General features: G+C 47.0%; 1 protein-coding gene across 11 annotated transcripts in view; it reads right to left on the reverse strand.

Annotated features, from left to right (window-relative positions):
* Positions 1–15364, reverse strand: part of DLG1 (discs large MAGUK scaffold protein 1) — a 360352-nt gene that overhangs the window by 192632 nt on the left and 152356 nt on the right. For 9 of the 11 annotated variants that reach the window (XM_075938331.2, XM_075938326.2, XM_075938324.2 and 6 more), the window contains one exon: positions 1756–1806. The exons of the other annotated variants lie outside the window; for them this stretch is intronic. In XM_075938331.2, the coding sequence (XP_075794446.1) occupies positions 1756–1806 (51 nt within the window). The remainder of the gene's footprint in view (positions 1–1755; positions 1807–15364) is intronic. 11 annotated transcript variants of the gene reach the window in all.

Below are 15364 nucleotides of genomic sequence, written 5' to 3' on the forward strand. Positions count from 1 at the left end.
GAACCTTGTATATACATAGATATCAAAATGTTTGGTTTAACTCGACATCTAAGAATTTTTGTCATACCCAAGGAAAAATACAAAAGCAGTTAGCAGACAGGCTTCAGTACTTCTGCAGTCTGTACCAGGGCTTAATTTGTAACTAAACATGTGATAAGGCTCAAGCAATCTTTTTACTTTCCTAACAGATGAGGCAAGCTCAGGATTGTCAGGACTATGAACTGCAAACCTAGAGGTCCTGGGGCTCAGACCTCGCAAGCCCTGGCATGAATTAAGCACTAGGATACACTACATTGCTATACAGGCAGTCCCCGGGTTACGTACAAGATAGGGACTGTAGGTTTGTTCTTAAGTTGAATCTGTATGTAAGTCGGAACTGGCGTCAGCCGCTGCTGAAACTGATCAGTTTCAACCGCGGCTGAATCTGGACGCCAGTTCTGACTTACATACAGATTCAACTTAAGAAACCCAGGCGTCCCCAAGTCAGCTGCTGCTGAAACTGATCAGCGGCTGATTCCAGGAAGCCTGGGGCAGAGCAACTCTGCCTCGGGCTTCCTGTAGTCAGCCGCTGGTCAGTTTCAGCAGCGGCTGACTTGGGGACGCCTAGGGCAGAGCAGCTGGGGTGCTGCTGGGTTGCTCCAGTAGCGCGGCTCCTCGGCGCTACTGGAGCAACCCAGCAGCACCCCAACTGCTCTGCCCCAGGCGTCCTGATTCAGCCGCTGCTGAAACTGACCAGCAGCGGCTGAATCAGGATGCCTGGGGCAGAGCAGCTGGGGTGCTGCCGGGTTGGTACAGAGCGGCGCTGCGGAACCAACCCGGCAGCCCCCAGCTGCTCTACCCCAGGGGTAGGCAAGAAAAGCCTGGTCTGCTGGGGGGGGGGGCACTAGCTGCACCACCACCTCCCCTCCCCCCTCCCGCAGACCAGGGGGACAGGAGCAAAGTCGCGGAGCATGCCCGCAGCGGGACAGCCCAAGCGCGCCCGGGCTGTCCCGCTGCGGGCATGCTCCAAGGCTTTGCTCCCTGTCTCCCAGCAGACCAGGGAGACGGGGAGCAAAGCCGCTGAGCACGCCCGCAGCGGGACAGCCCGGGCGCGCTTGGGCTGTCCCCCTGCGGGGGTGCTCCGCGGCTTTGCTCCTGTTCCCCTGGTCTGCTGGGAGGGTCCAGCAAAGCCGCTGGACCCCCCCAGCAGACCAGGGACACCAGAGCAAAGCCGCCGCTTGGGCGGCTTTGCTTGTTTGCCCGGGAGCAAAGCCGCCCAGGCGGCGGCTTTGCTCGGGTGTCCCATGTCTGCTGTGGGGGTCCAGCGGCTTTGCTGGACCCCCCCAGCAGACCAGGGAGACCGGGAGAAGCTTTTCCCGCCCCGGAGGACACGGGTGGCGATCCGCCGCCTGTGAGCTCCGGGGCGAGAAAAGCCCCGTTCGTAAGTGCGGATCCGACATAAGTCGGATCCGCGTAAGTCAGGGACTGCCTGTAATTGTAAAACTCACAAGACAGCAATTTTTGGAGAGGCTATGGAAGTTGTAGCTCAATTACAAAAACAGCATTTAGCATGTATTAAATTAAGAATATCAAGTATGTGTAAAAGCAATAAAGCTTGAGTGTCTTTCATACTCACTATTCAATATATTTCATATTTAGGTTAAATTAACAGATCTAAGAATAAATAGTGCTGTTTAACTGGAGGAAATCAAGAGGCCAATCACTCAATATACAATAGTATCAATTTCCTTCCAAATAACATTTATGGAATATTACCCTTTCAAGTGTAATTTCTTCATATTCATAATCTGCATCTGTGCCATTAACCTAAATGAAGGAAAAGAAAAGAAAGTTCTGTAGAATTTTACACTCCACACATCACAGAATATTTGCTCAGTACTCTGATTACCTTCTCCCATCTCGAACGGTTGATTCCGATTTGACTGAAAGCTTCTCTACTTCACCAGTGTCTCCGGCTCTAACCAGTAGACTACATACTATGCACTCTCTTGAAATTTGAGTTTCAGCAAGACTGATCTAGATTTAAGTTTTAAGACTCCTGTTGTTTCTGTATGGATTTTAAGGATATAAGATATTCTTTACTGACTTTGAACAAAATGAAAAAGTCTCTAGAGATTAAATGATTTAAATTTAATCTGAAGAGATGCTCACATGATTCTTTTTGCCACTATACCAATTCCTCCTAAATGCCAGCAGGGAAATGGCAATTCTGCACATTGTTTCTAATTGTAAACCAATAAAAATACTAGAACTCAAAGTTCACAGTAATATTTCTCATTTATTATAGTTTGTAACCCTCAATAAAAATAACAAAATAAAACAGAATATTTTGTAAGTTAATTTGAAACTCTCAAATATTCTTTCAAAGTTTTGTTCCATAATTTGATGCAGCAAAGTTCCATCTTTAGAAATTAGCTGCAGCTAAAAGGAAAGCTTCCTCACCCCAAGGTGAGAAAAAATGGTTACTTACTTCTTGTAATTGCTCTTTGAGATGTGTTACTTGTGTCCATTCCACATAGGTGTGTGCACACCATGTGCAAAAATCATCATAAGATTTTACCCTCAGTGGTACCCATTGGGCCAGCAGGGGAGACACCCCTCGAGTGGCACCACTATATCAGCACATATATACACCTGCTGGCCCTCCACACTCTCCCCCCCTTTTCCCTCCAGTTTCTTCTTACTGGAATCCTCTGACAAACGGGAGGCAGGTGGAATTTAGAATGGACATGAGCAACACATAGAATACTAGGACTGGAAGGGACCTCGAGAGGTCATCGAGTCCAGTCCCCTGCCCTCATGGCAGGACCAAATACTGTCTAGACCATCCCTGATAGACATGTATCTAATCTACTCTTAAATATCTCCAGAGCTGGGGATTCCACAACCTCCCTGGGCAATTTATTCCAGAGTTTGACTACCCGGACATTTAGGAACTTTTTCCTAATGTCCAACCTAAACCTCCCTTGCTGCAGTTTAAGCCCATTTCTTCTTGTTCTATCCCCAGAGGTCAAGATGAACAAGTTTTCTCCCTCCTCCTTATGACACCCTTTTAGATACCTGAAAACTGCTATCATGTCCGCCTTCAATCTTCTCTTTTCTAAACTAAACAAACCCAATTCTTTCAGTCTTCCCTCACAGATCATGTCCTCTAGACCGTTAATCATTCTTGTTGCTTCTTGTCCTGTCCCTAGAGGCCAAGAAGAACCATTTTTCCCCCTTCTGCCTGTGACACCCTTTTAGATACTTGAAACCCACTATCATGTCCCCGCTCAGTTTTCTCTTTTCTAAACTAAACAAGCCCAGTTCTTTCAGTCTTCCCTCTTAGCTCATGTTCTCTAGACCATTCATCATTCTTGTTGCTCTTTTCTGGACCCTCTCCAATTTCTCCACATCCTTCTTGAAATGCGGTGCCCAGAACTGAACACAATAGTCCAACTGAGGCCTAACCAGCGCAGAGTAGAGCGGAAGAATGACTTCTCATGCCTTGCTCACAACACACCTGTTAATGCATCCCAGAATCATGTTTGCTTTTTTTTGCAACAGCTTGTGACAGGGCGCTCGCCCTGCACTGGCCCTTTAAGGGCAGACCCCGGCCTGAACCAGGGCCGGGGAGATTAGCCCAGCTGAGGCTGTACTAGTCCATTAGTGCCCAGCTGGGCGCTATAATAGAGGATGGGCTGCTGCTGTGAGGGGGAAGCAGTGAGAACTTGGCTGCTGAGGGAGGAGGAGGCTCCCTGGAGCTAGGGCAGGGCTGGGGAGGCCAGGCAGGGCTAGGGGAGCTCTGGCCAGAAAATCCTCAGACTGCAGGGCTTGAAAGAAGGCCCGATGAAGGAACATCAACCCCCGGAAGGGGGGCTCAGAGACAGACTTGGGCACTGCCGGAGGGCAGTGTGGCGAAGACGCCGCCGCAGCCGGGAGTAAAGAGGGGAGACATCACCCCAGAGAAGGCACCCTACCCGCCGAGGGAGCCAATTCCTGAGGACAGACGGCAGGGGGTTACGGTGGTGAGTGCACCGCCTCACACAGCTTCACACTGTTGACTCAAATTCAACTTGTAGTCCACTATAACCCCTAGATCCCTTTCTGCCGTACTCTTTCCCAGACAGTCGCTTCCCAATCTGTATGTATGAAACTGATTGTTCCTTCCTAAGTGGAGCACTTTGCATTTGTCTTTATTAAACTTCATCCTATTTACCTCAGACCATTTCTCCAATTTGTCCAGGTCATTTTGAATTATGACCCCATCCTCCAGATTAGTCGCAACCCCCTCCCAGCTTGGTATCATCTGCAAACTTAATAAGCGTACTTTCTATGCCAATATCTAAATCGTTGATGAAGATATTGAACAGAGCCGGTCCCAAAACAGACCCCTGCAGAATCCTACTTGTCATGCCTTTCCAGCAGGATTGTGAACTATTATTAACTACTCTCTGAGTATGGTTATCCAGCCAGTTATGCACCCGCCTTCTAGTAGCCCCATCTAAGTTATATTTGCCTAGTTTATTGATAAGAATATCATGCGAGACCGTATCAAACGCCATACTAAAGTCTAGGTATACCACATCCACCGCTTCTCCCTTATCCACAAGACTTGTTATCCTATCAACGAAAGCTATCAGATTGGTTTGACACGATTTGTTCTTTACAAATCCATGCTGGCTGTTCCCTATCACCTTTCCACTTTCCAAGTGTTTACAGATGATTTCTTTAATTACTTGCTCCACTATCTTCCCTGGCACAGAAGTTAAACTAACTGGTCTGTAGTTTCCTGGGTTGTTCTTTTTTCCCTTTTTGTAGATGGGCACTACATCTCAAAGAACAACAGTTACAAGAGGTAAGTAACCATTTTTCATCTCTGAGTGGTTGCTCATGTCCATTCCATGTAGGTGATACAAAAGGAAAATCCAAGGAGGCAGGGCTGGAGTACTGCCCTACCAAGAGCTGCATCATTCCTGGTGTGGTGCGCCAAGGCATAATGATTAATGAAGGTGTGCACCAACGACCAGGTGGCTGCCCTTCAGATGTCGATGATAGGCACCTGAGCAACAAAAGCTGTAGAAGAGGCCTGGGCCCTAGTGGAATGAGCCATCAAAGGCGGGGCTGGTAACTCAGTCAGGTCATAACATGCCCTAATGCAGGAAGTGATCCACAACAAGATATGCTGGGCAGAGACCAGGAGGCCTTTGACACTCTCAGCTACTGTAAAAAAAAGTTGTGGGGACTTGCGGAAAGGCTTTGTCCTGCCTAAAAAAAAGGCTAAAGCTCTCAACATACAGTGTGTGTAAGACCTGTTCTTTACCAGAGGAATGAGATTTGAGGTAAATCACAGGGAGGAAATTGTCCTGAGAAACATTTAACTGAGATACCACGTTGGACAGGAAGACCGGGCGCAGGCATAGTCTGGCCTTTTCCCTAAAAGAGACCATGTACAAGGGTCTGAAGTTAGGGCCCTAAGCATGGACACCAGCCCAGCCAACATAATGGCCATGAGAAAGGATACCTTCCAGGAGAGGTGAAGTAATGAACATGCTGCCAGGGTTCAAATGGGGGTACCAGTGAACTTGGTGAGAACCAGGTCAGGGACAGGTTGGTGGACATGCAGATAAAGCCTGTCCAGACCTTTCAGGAAACAATGTATCATAGGGTTCGCAAAGAGCCATTTGCTCTGGGAGCCAGAATGAACGGCAGAGATAGCCGCTAGATGCACCCTGGCCAAGGAAGAGGATAACCCCTGAACTCTTACATCCAGGAGATAGTCCAGGACAGAGGGGACCAGGGAATCCATCAGTAAGAGGCTCCTCTGGGCAGCCCAGACAGAAAATCATTTCCATTTAGCCAAATACATGGCTCTAGTAGAAAGTTTCCTACTCCCCCACAAGACCACTTGGACCTGCTCCAAGCACTCACATCTCAGCACTGTCAACCATGGAGCTTCCAGGCCACGAGAGGTAGGGATTGCAGGTTCGGATGGCATAGTCTGCTGTGGTCCCGCATTATCAGATCCAGCTACAGTGGGAGGGCAATCAGCTGTTCCACCAAGAGACAAAACAGGGATGTGAACCAGTGCTGCCTTGCTCACGCTGCTGTTATAAGAATGAGGAAGGACCTGAATTCCTTGGCCCTTTGGATCACCTTGTGCACCAGGGGAAAGGGAGGAAACACATACAGCAGCCCCAGAAGCCAAGAGATAAGGAGAATGTCCCCCAGAGACCCCGAGCCGTGGCTCATGAAGGAGCAGAAACGAGGGGACTTCCTGTTTCCACAGGTCGAAACCCCACCTCAGGAAGATGCGATGGGCAATGTCCGCCCTGAGGGACCACTCGTGACCCAAACAGGATTTGCTAAGCCAATCCTCCACAGTGTTCTGAGTGCCCCAGAAGATACGAGGCTACTGGGTGAATATGCTGCTGAATGCAGAATTCCCAGAGCAGAAGAACTTTGTGACCTAGGGGAAGGGAACGAGCACCAATATAGAACACCAATGCCATATTGTCAGACTGAACTAGAACTTCCCTGTTCCTCAACTGGGGAAGAAAAGCCCGACAAGCGTGGGGAACCACTTTCATCTCCCTGACATTCATATGAAGGGACAGATCCTCAGGTCCCCAATATGAGCCCCCCATCCAGTGTCAGACGTATCTGTCATGAGCTGGAATGGCGGCGGGGGGGCGGAAGAACAGAACCCTGGCACAGACCACCTCCTCTTGGAGCCACCAGTCAAAGGAGGTTAGGGAACCCTCTGGAATAGTTACCACCATGTCCAACAGATGGAAGACTGGATCACACGCCGGAGCTAACCACAGCTGTAGAGGACAGAGACAGACCCTGGAGTGTTGCACCACATATGTGCATACTGCCATGAAAGCGAGGAGCCTCAGACAATTTCTGGCTGCAGGAGAGGCCTGCAGGCGCAGGATGGATTCCTTGACTGTTAGGAACAGAGCTCTGGGCACAAAGGCCATGGCTATTGTAGAGTTCAGCAGGGCACCCACAAACTCTATCATCTGGGTAGGGAACAGGGTGGACTTGGCCCAGGTCTAAAGAGACTGCTTGAAACCAGGATACAGTCTCTCCCCAAGTTACAAACGAGTTCCGGACCAAACACTTGGCCATAACTCAATCCATTCGTAACTTGGACCCCACTGAGTTACACGCGACTGCGCTGTTCATAAGCGCGGGTCGCGTTCGTAACTCGGGGACCACCTTTAAGACCATTCCATGGGAGCTTTGGTTGTAAGTGTGAACGGTCGTAACTCGACCGTTCACAATTCGAGGAGCAGCTGTACATGATTGAGAACATGGGTAAAAGAGGGTTCCTTCCCAGCCAGTCGTTCAGGCAGGGACAGACCTGAACCCTGCACTTTCAAAGGAAAGCAATTAGATTTGTAATAGATTTGTTGAAGACCCGGAGGGGTGAGGGGGGAGGAGGGGGCATAGATGTGTCAAAAGGGGGCACAATGAATTGGTAGTGGCCTTGGCCCACCATGAAACAGAGAAAGCATCAGTGACATGGGGCAATGAAAATATGAAAATAAGCATCTTTTACTTCAGGGGCAGCATACCAGTCTCTCAAACTGAAGGAGGGGATGATGGACGCCAACGTCATCATCTTGAACTTTGTTTTGAAAATGAAGGCGTTGAGGTCCCGGAGGTTAGGATGGGACGAAAGCCACCCTTGGCTTTGGGAATCAGGATGTAGCGGGAGTAGAATCCCTTGCCCCAAACTCCATGGGAACCACTTTCACCGCTCCTAGATCAAGGAACTATCACACCTCCTTGTGCAATAGATGCTCGTCAGAGGGATCCTTGAAGAGCGAAATGGAAGAATGATTGGAGGGGGACTGGGAAAGGAGCAGGATAGAGTATCCATTCTCCACTGTGTCCAGGAACAAGAGGTCTCATGTTACAGACATCCAGGCACAGTGGAAAGCGGATAAATGATCCCAAAAAAGGAGGGTCAAGGTGGTAACCAATACAATGTCCTTAGGTGCACCTTCAAAACCCCTTGTGCGGCCCTTGGGATTTATCAGATGGTCCCGCCTCCTGATCGGAAGACGAGCAGAAACAGAAGCTACTGGCTAAGCCAGTCCATGACTTCATCCCTGGAAAGTCTTGGGGGACATTTGTAGAGGGCCTGGGAACCGGCATATGTCACGGAGCAAGTCTATGGAGTCATCAATGGCGGAGCCCTAGAGCCTAAGTAAATGGAGTCCAGCCTAGAGGGACCTGGGTCCTAGGCCTGATGGTAAGCCCAGAGGGTCCAGCAGGGCCACTGAACCAGTGGCTGCCACTGGGGGAGCCATGGTGGCAGCGGCAGCTCTGCAAATACACTGGTGCCAGGTGTGGTGATACACCTGCTCCTGAGAACACCGACTCAGCCTCAGAGTCAGTAAAATAGTCCAAGGCCAACCATGGTGGTACCAATGTGTGCAGTGCCGGAGAATGGTGGGCCAGGAAATGCTTGACCATCGACCCTGGCTTCCCCCAGTGCCAAGGCAGAGGAGGCAGCATGGCAGCTGCAGCGGCCAGAGCCTGAGGCCTCTTTACCAGAGAGAGCCTGGAAAGCAGTGCCAAAGGCTGTGTTGCAGGTGGTGCCCTCTGGTGAGGCCTTTGTGCAGGTACCAAGGTCACAGGTGCCAGAAGATTGGTGCAGGGAGGACAAGTATCTTGAGCTCTTCTAGTGCCAGACAGAGAGGCCAGGGAGGACGTGAGGTCAATGAGCTTCCTTGAGGCCTCGAGTTTATCCAGAGGGTCCACTTTCACCAGCTCTGGATGTGGGTTGTGGCACGGGCTCGACTGGTGCCAACCAGGAGCTGGTGCCCTGGGCACTGTGGCCACAGACTGCAGGTGCACTTTCAGCACATACCTTGATGGAGTCCAGCCCCTGCTAGGTCTCTGCTTCTTCCGATGAACAGGAACTAAGAGCACAAATGTTCTAACGCAGTGTGCCACAGCGCCAGAGAGGTGCACAAATGTCCTAGTGCCTCCTGCATTGAAGCTGGTGCTGATTATGTGGCTAGTGCCTTGCAGAGAGCTGCTTCCACAAGGAGCATTTTCAGCCAGGAGTCTCTCTCTCTCACTTGATTCGGGGCTTGAAACTCCAGTAGATCTTCAACTCATCCATAAGATGGGCTTCTTCTAGGCAGTTGAGGCAATTTTGGGGCCCGGGCATGCCCCACACGGAGCATTAGGGGATGCAGACGTAAACCCCTATTTACACTAGAACTATCACTAACGACTACAACAACTACAAACTATTAACACTAAACCTGAACTGAAATTTGAACGAGAATGAGAGAACACAAGCTAAAACAACGAGAACTGCTAAGGCTCACTTGTGGAGCAAGCAAAGCACGTTCCAACAACCATCACGGGCAGTAAGAATGAACTGAGGGGATGGAGGAGTCAGCAGGAGTATATATGCACAGATACAGAGGGCTCCCCCACTGGTCCAACAGGTAACACTGAGGAGGAAAACCTTCTAACGACTTGTGCACACGACATGCACATACCTACGTGGAATGGACATAAGCAATCACTCAAAGAAATAACTCCTACGATCAAAGTTGCCTAAAACTCAATGAACGGGTTAACCTACAAGTAATAGACACTGGAAACATCATTCTAGATCAAATGTGAACAATAAAGACAATATACACAACCAATGAGTGATTTATTTTAAGGCAAGAAACTAAAACCCTAATGCAATTTATTGCTAAGAGATAAATGTTGAAAATGCAATTTTTTCCATCTAAATTTACATTGTAAATAATGGCAACAAAATATAGAAATATTTTGCTAACTTGATTTTTAGGGATTCTTATTAGGCTCCTGATTTTAAGAGGTTCACAATGAAAGACATTTACCAAATAAAAAATAGAGAATGTCTGAACTGATGCTCTCTATATAGCCTCAAACAATATCCTACAGTATTTTATATTTTACAAACTTTTGTATGCAAAAAGTGATTCCAGTCTTCTATACTGATGCACATTGGCTTCTAAGTAAACATACCTCTATACAGTGTGGAGAAAACAGAGCTATTTAAAAAACATGTACATCTGCAATTTTCTGGTATAGTACAATACTTTTAAGAAGTTGTTCGTACTCCTGTTTGCATCCTATTGGACATAATGGAGGTTTCATATTTATCCATGAAACTGAAAATCAATACAACATTTTTAACATACACTATTCCATAAAAAAAGGAAAGGGGCCCTGAGCTCTCACACGCACCAAAGAGGCCACTGCATTATGCAAAGATAGCTTTTATGTTTAATTTTTTCTTCTGGGAACGCCTACACAGTAAAGACAAACCCACAGAAATAAGATATGCGAATTCAAAGATACGAAGGCATGGGTGAGGACGTCAGCTGCCACTGCATCTAAGTAGGCTTCCTTTTCCATTGTCCTGTGCTCTTCAGCACATTTAGGATCACACAATTAATCTGACTGATCAGAAATGGATATTGTCATGGTCAGCTATTGCTTTCATATCTTTTTCTAATTACTGATGTGTTCAATTCAATTTACCATTTTTCACAGGATTATTAGATTCCACATACCACATTATCTGCGTAATTTATTCATGGGCATCATGATCATTGCAGTCTTTAATTTATCATCAGCTTCCTTTGCTTCCATTTTCTGGCTATTATGGACTTCCTCTTCTTCTTTGAAATGCTCCGCAAAAAGTCAACTGTTTTTAAATATTTTTGGATTGTTTAGATCTTTGTTGAGAGTGCTGAATATTAGGGATGTTAATAGCAACCCAGATAATCTATAAGTGATTGCTTATCAGTTAACAGTCCAGGTTAACCATGACTAAACCTTCCTGTATGCTCTGCATTTAAAACTCGGACTGACAGTACCAGCCCACTGGTCTGAGTTTTAAATGAAGAGCATGCAGGGGAGCGGCCTGCCACCCCGCACTGTTGCCACTGACACCGTGGGAACAGCATAGGGTGACAGGGCCTCCTCCTCCTTCCCTCCCCCTCCTCCCCGGAGTGGGGCCAGGAGTGCATGGGATCCCAGCACTCTCCCCAGAAGGGGAGCACTAAGTAATCATGTAACTGCTAAGAAATGTACACTATTATTAAAGTAATTAACTTCTAACATCCCTAATGAATAGATAATAAATTAGGAATGGTAGAAAACCAATAAAAGAAGCCAAGGGTCTCAAGTAAAAACCTATGGCTAGCAGACTTAAGGACAATACAGAGTTTTTTTCAAAATATACTAGGAACTAAAAGTATCTTGACAATGATCTTCATTAATTACTTGATGCAAATGATAGAATGATCTATAATAATGCATAAAGGGCAGAGACAGTCATTATATATTTCTCGTCCACATTTGAGGACAAAAAGATAATGCAGTCTCATAATGACAATAATGTTCTTTCCATTCCATTAATATCTCTACAGAATGGTCAAGAAAAGCTATCAAGGACATACATGTTTTATATTAGCTGGCCCAGATAACTCACTCAAGTCTTACCAAGTTTAAAAGAGTAGCTCATGAAGTTGCTGGATCATTAATGTTGATTTTCAAAAAGTCTTAGAGCACTGGGAAAGTTCCAGAAGCTAGGAAGAAAGCTAATGGAACCATACAGTTAGGCTATGTCTACACTGCCAGCTTTTGCCGGCAGAGAGTATGCTAATGAAACATTCAATTATAATTTCTTGCGCTTCATTTGCATCATCTCTGCCCAAGACTTTCTGCGCAAGAGGTTTTTGTGCAAAAACTAGCAGCATAGATGGATCCATTTTGGGCAAAAAAAACCTTTGGCACAAGAACCGTATACCTCCTTTTTGAGGAATACCGTAAAATCTCGAATATAATGCACACCAATGTATAATGCGTACCCTGACTTTTGAATCTTATAATGAAAAAATCTATACACCTATATAGAACACACACCCCGTATTGCTGTATTTCCTGCCTTTTTGTATTGCCAGTTGATTGCACATGAGCGTACGACTATATAATGCACAGCATTTCAATGCTCTCTTTGTGATACCATGAGTTGTCGACGATCTTACACTGCAGCTGAAAAACTTAAGGTAGTTAGCTAGGGTCAGGCTCATGGCAACAGAACTGCCAGCCGCAAAATTGATGGCATAGAAGAGTCGAACATTCGACTTTGGAGACGGCTGAAAGAGCGCCTGCAAGCGATGCCTCGGACAAAGATGGCTGAGTGAGGTCAAAGCACTGCATATCCTGAGATGGAGACCAAGCTGCATGATTGGATTACTAAGTGTCAACAGCAAGGTGGTGGCGTTAGCATTGCGGAGGTTCAAGTGAAGGCTCTGACCATTGCAAAAATGTGTGCTAACACAACCGGGTTTAAAGCGCCGTATGGCTGGGGCGATCGGTTCATGCATCGGCATGGCCTATCAGTCCAACAATGAATGACAATCACGCAGAAGCTACCCATGGACTCTAATGCCAAATTACTACAGTTCCAGAAGTTTATCATAAAACTACGCAAGAAACACAAGTATGACCTTTCATTAATCAGTAACGTGGACAAGACACCTTTAAATTTCAATAATCCTTATGATAGAACGCTTGAAGTGAAAGGTGCCAAGACCGTATCAATTGCTACCACAGAGCATGAAAAGTCAAAGTTTACCATTATACTTGTTTGCATGGCCAACGGAACGAAGCTGCCACCTTATATCATCTTTAAGCACAAGACAATGCCAAAAAATGTTATATTCCCTAAGACTGTTCACGAGTGTGTTCACCCTAAAGGCTGGATTGACAAAGCTTTAATGCTTGCTTGGCTACAAACGGTTAGGGCAAAGTGGCCAGGTGGACTTATGAGAAAGAGGTCTGTAATAGTTTTGGGTGCATTTCGTTGTCATCGTATGCCATCAATCAAGAAAATGCTTCAGCATGACAAAACAGACTTGGCAATTATTCCTGATGAAATGACCAAAATGTTGCAACCGCTTGACATGACAGTTAACAAGCCAATGAAAGATGCACTACGCAGGAAATGGAACACCTGGTTGTTGGAAGGTGAACATACATTTACTGCAGGTGGACGTATGGCGAACACCAATGCTGCAAGACGTGACCCGATGGATAGCGGATGTCTGGCTTCAACTTGATCCCGCTATCATAAGAAAGGGGTTTCTGAAATGCAGCATCTCTAATGCAATGGATAGCAGCGAGGATGATGTCCTGTAGATGGATGATGCACGTGATCCAAGTGACGATGTATTAGGTGAAGACGACAATGACTTGTATTACCTGGATGAAGATGTTGAGGGCTATACCCCAGAAGATATTGCTCGTCTGTTCGAGAAAGATTATAACAGTGAATTTGAGGGCTTCGAAGATGAGTAGAAGATCAATTTCGCTCAATGAAACTGACTATTAATATATTTGCATGTCTGAACCACGGTATTGATTTACTTACTCTTACTTAGTTTTTTCAAAGTCTATATGCTTGCTTGTCTATGGTAATAAAATTCAATTTCACATCTGGCATCCAGCAATTAATTAACTGATGTGGAACTGCCAAAATAAAACTTAAAAGATAACTCATATATAATACGCATCCCGACTTTGACGCTAAAAAACCCAGAAAAAAGTGCGCATTATACTCGCAATTTTACGGTAAGCATCTTGCGCAAAAAGCCTCGGGCAGACACTATGCAAATGAAGCGTGAGAGTTACTAATGAGCGCTTCATTAGCATACTCTCTGCAGGCAAAATCCAGCAGCATAGACATAGCCTTAGAAAGAACTCCACAGGCATCCAGTGTCTAAGCCCCTTGCCAAGATACAGGATTTGTTGTCTGTCGACCATCCAAGACAGCTAGATATTCAGCTTCTTTTTAAAAACCTCCAATGAAGGACTTTCTGTGACTTCTCTACATAGTTTTTGTTTCACTGTCCTGTTCTTATAGGTATAAAACATTTTCCTAGGGTTTAATTTAAAACTGCTATGCTGTAGTTTGTGTTCCTAGGCTCTTATTTGCCAGAAGCTGGGGATGATTGACGGGGAATGGATCACTTGTTCTTTTCATTCCCTCTGGGGTTGCTGCCACTGTCAAAAGACAAGTTACTGGGTTCGGTGGAGCTTTAGTCTAACCCAGTATGACCATTCTATTGTTCTTATTCTTCACTATGCTTTTACAGCAGCGTTTAAGCATTTGAAGACTGCTATCATGTCCCACCCCCACCACCTTTCCCCTCAATCTCTTCTTTCCAAACTAAAGTTATAGAATTCCTTCAGCCTTTGCTCACATGGCTCCCATTTCACCCCATTGATTATGTTTGTCACTCACCTTTGAATCCTTTCTAATTTCTCTACATTCCTTCTACACAGCAGTGTTCAAAACTGGACACAGTATACCAGCTGAGACAGCAATGTGCATCATCAAACAGAGCAGTACTATCACCTCCTCTGATTTGCATGTTATGCCACTGTTAATCCAGGGCAGGGAGTTTGTGAGTATGATGAGCTCAGGACACAGTTTTGTAGTGTGTGCAGGATGCAGAAGTGTTGTGGCAGAAAACTGAGGGTGGGTGCAGGAGTTCGGGGACGTGAGAGGATCAGGACAGAGGGTTCCAGTGTATGATAGGCTCAGATTTGGGGTCCAGGAGGAGAGAGGGGAGAGAGGTACAGTACTAGATGAAGGAGTGGCCTCAATTAGAGGTTTGTTGACAAGGCTTCATTTTTTAATAAAATATGTCAAACACAAGAAGTTTCAGCATTATCAGTTGGGGCCACACAAGTGAGATGCAAAAAAATAACTCCTCCAAATCCCACAAGCCTCGTTAATGTGGCCCCAACTGTGCTGGCGGGAGCGGGGGATGTGGTACTGGTGAAGGGTGTTAGTGAGTGCTAGGGCAAGGTCAGGGTGCCAGAAGGTGCTGCGGCAGGGGACATGGGACAGTGTGCTGGGGTGGGAATATGGTGCCAGTGGGGGCAGGGGACAGGGTGCCAGTGAGTGTAGGTGCAAGGGACAGGGAGTCCCCTGTATACAACTCCTTTCCCCTTCCCCCGAGGAAGGAAGCCCCGGCACACGTCTCCCCTGGGAATTCCTCCCGCCCCCGCCGCCCCCACGCAGGAAGCCCACAGCACATGCCACCTCTGGGAAACCCGCAGAGGAGGGAAGCCCTTGCACACGCCTCCTCTGGGGACTCTTACCCCTGCCCCCCACGAGGGAAGCCCCAGTGCACGCCTCCTCCGGGAACTCCTAACTCCCCCACCCCTTGGAAGTCCCCGGCACGCCGCAGACCTGGCCTTTCAGGTACCGCGCTGGCTGTCTGGGGGAGGGGAGCAGCCAGCGCACTTCCTAAAACCCCAGAAGTGACGTGCAGCTGTGGGACTTCCGTCC

Source organism: Pelodiscus sinensis, chromosome 10 (assembly GCF_052426305.1).
Source record: "Pelodiscus sinensis isolate ZL-2025 chromosome 10, ASM5242630v1, whole genome shotgun sequence".
NCBI lineage: Eukaryota > Metazoa > Chordata > Testudines > Trionychidae > Pelodiscus > Pelodiscus sinensis.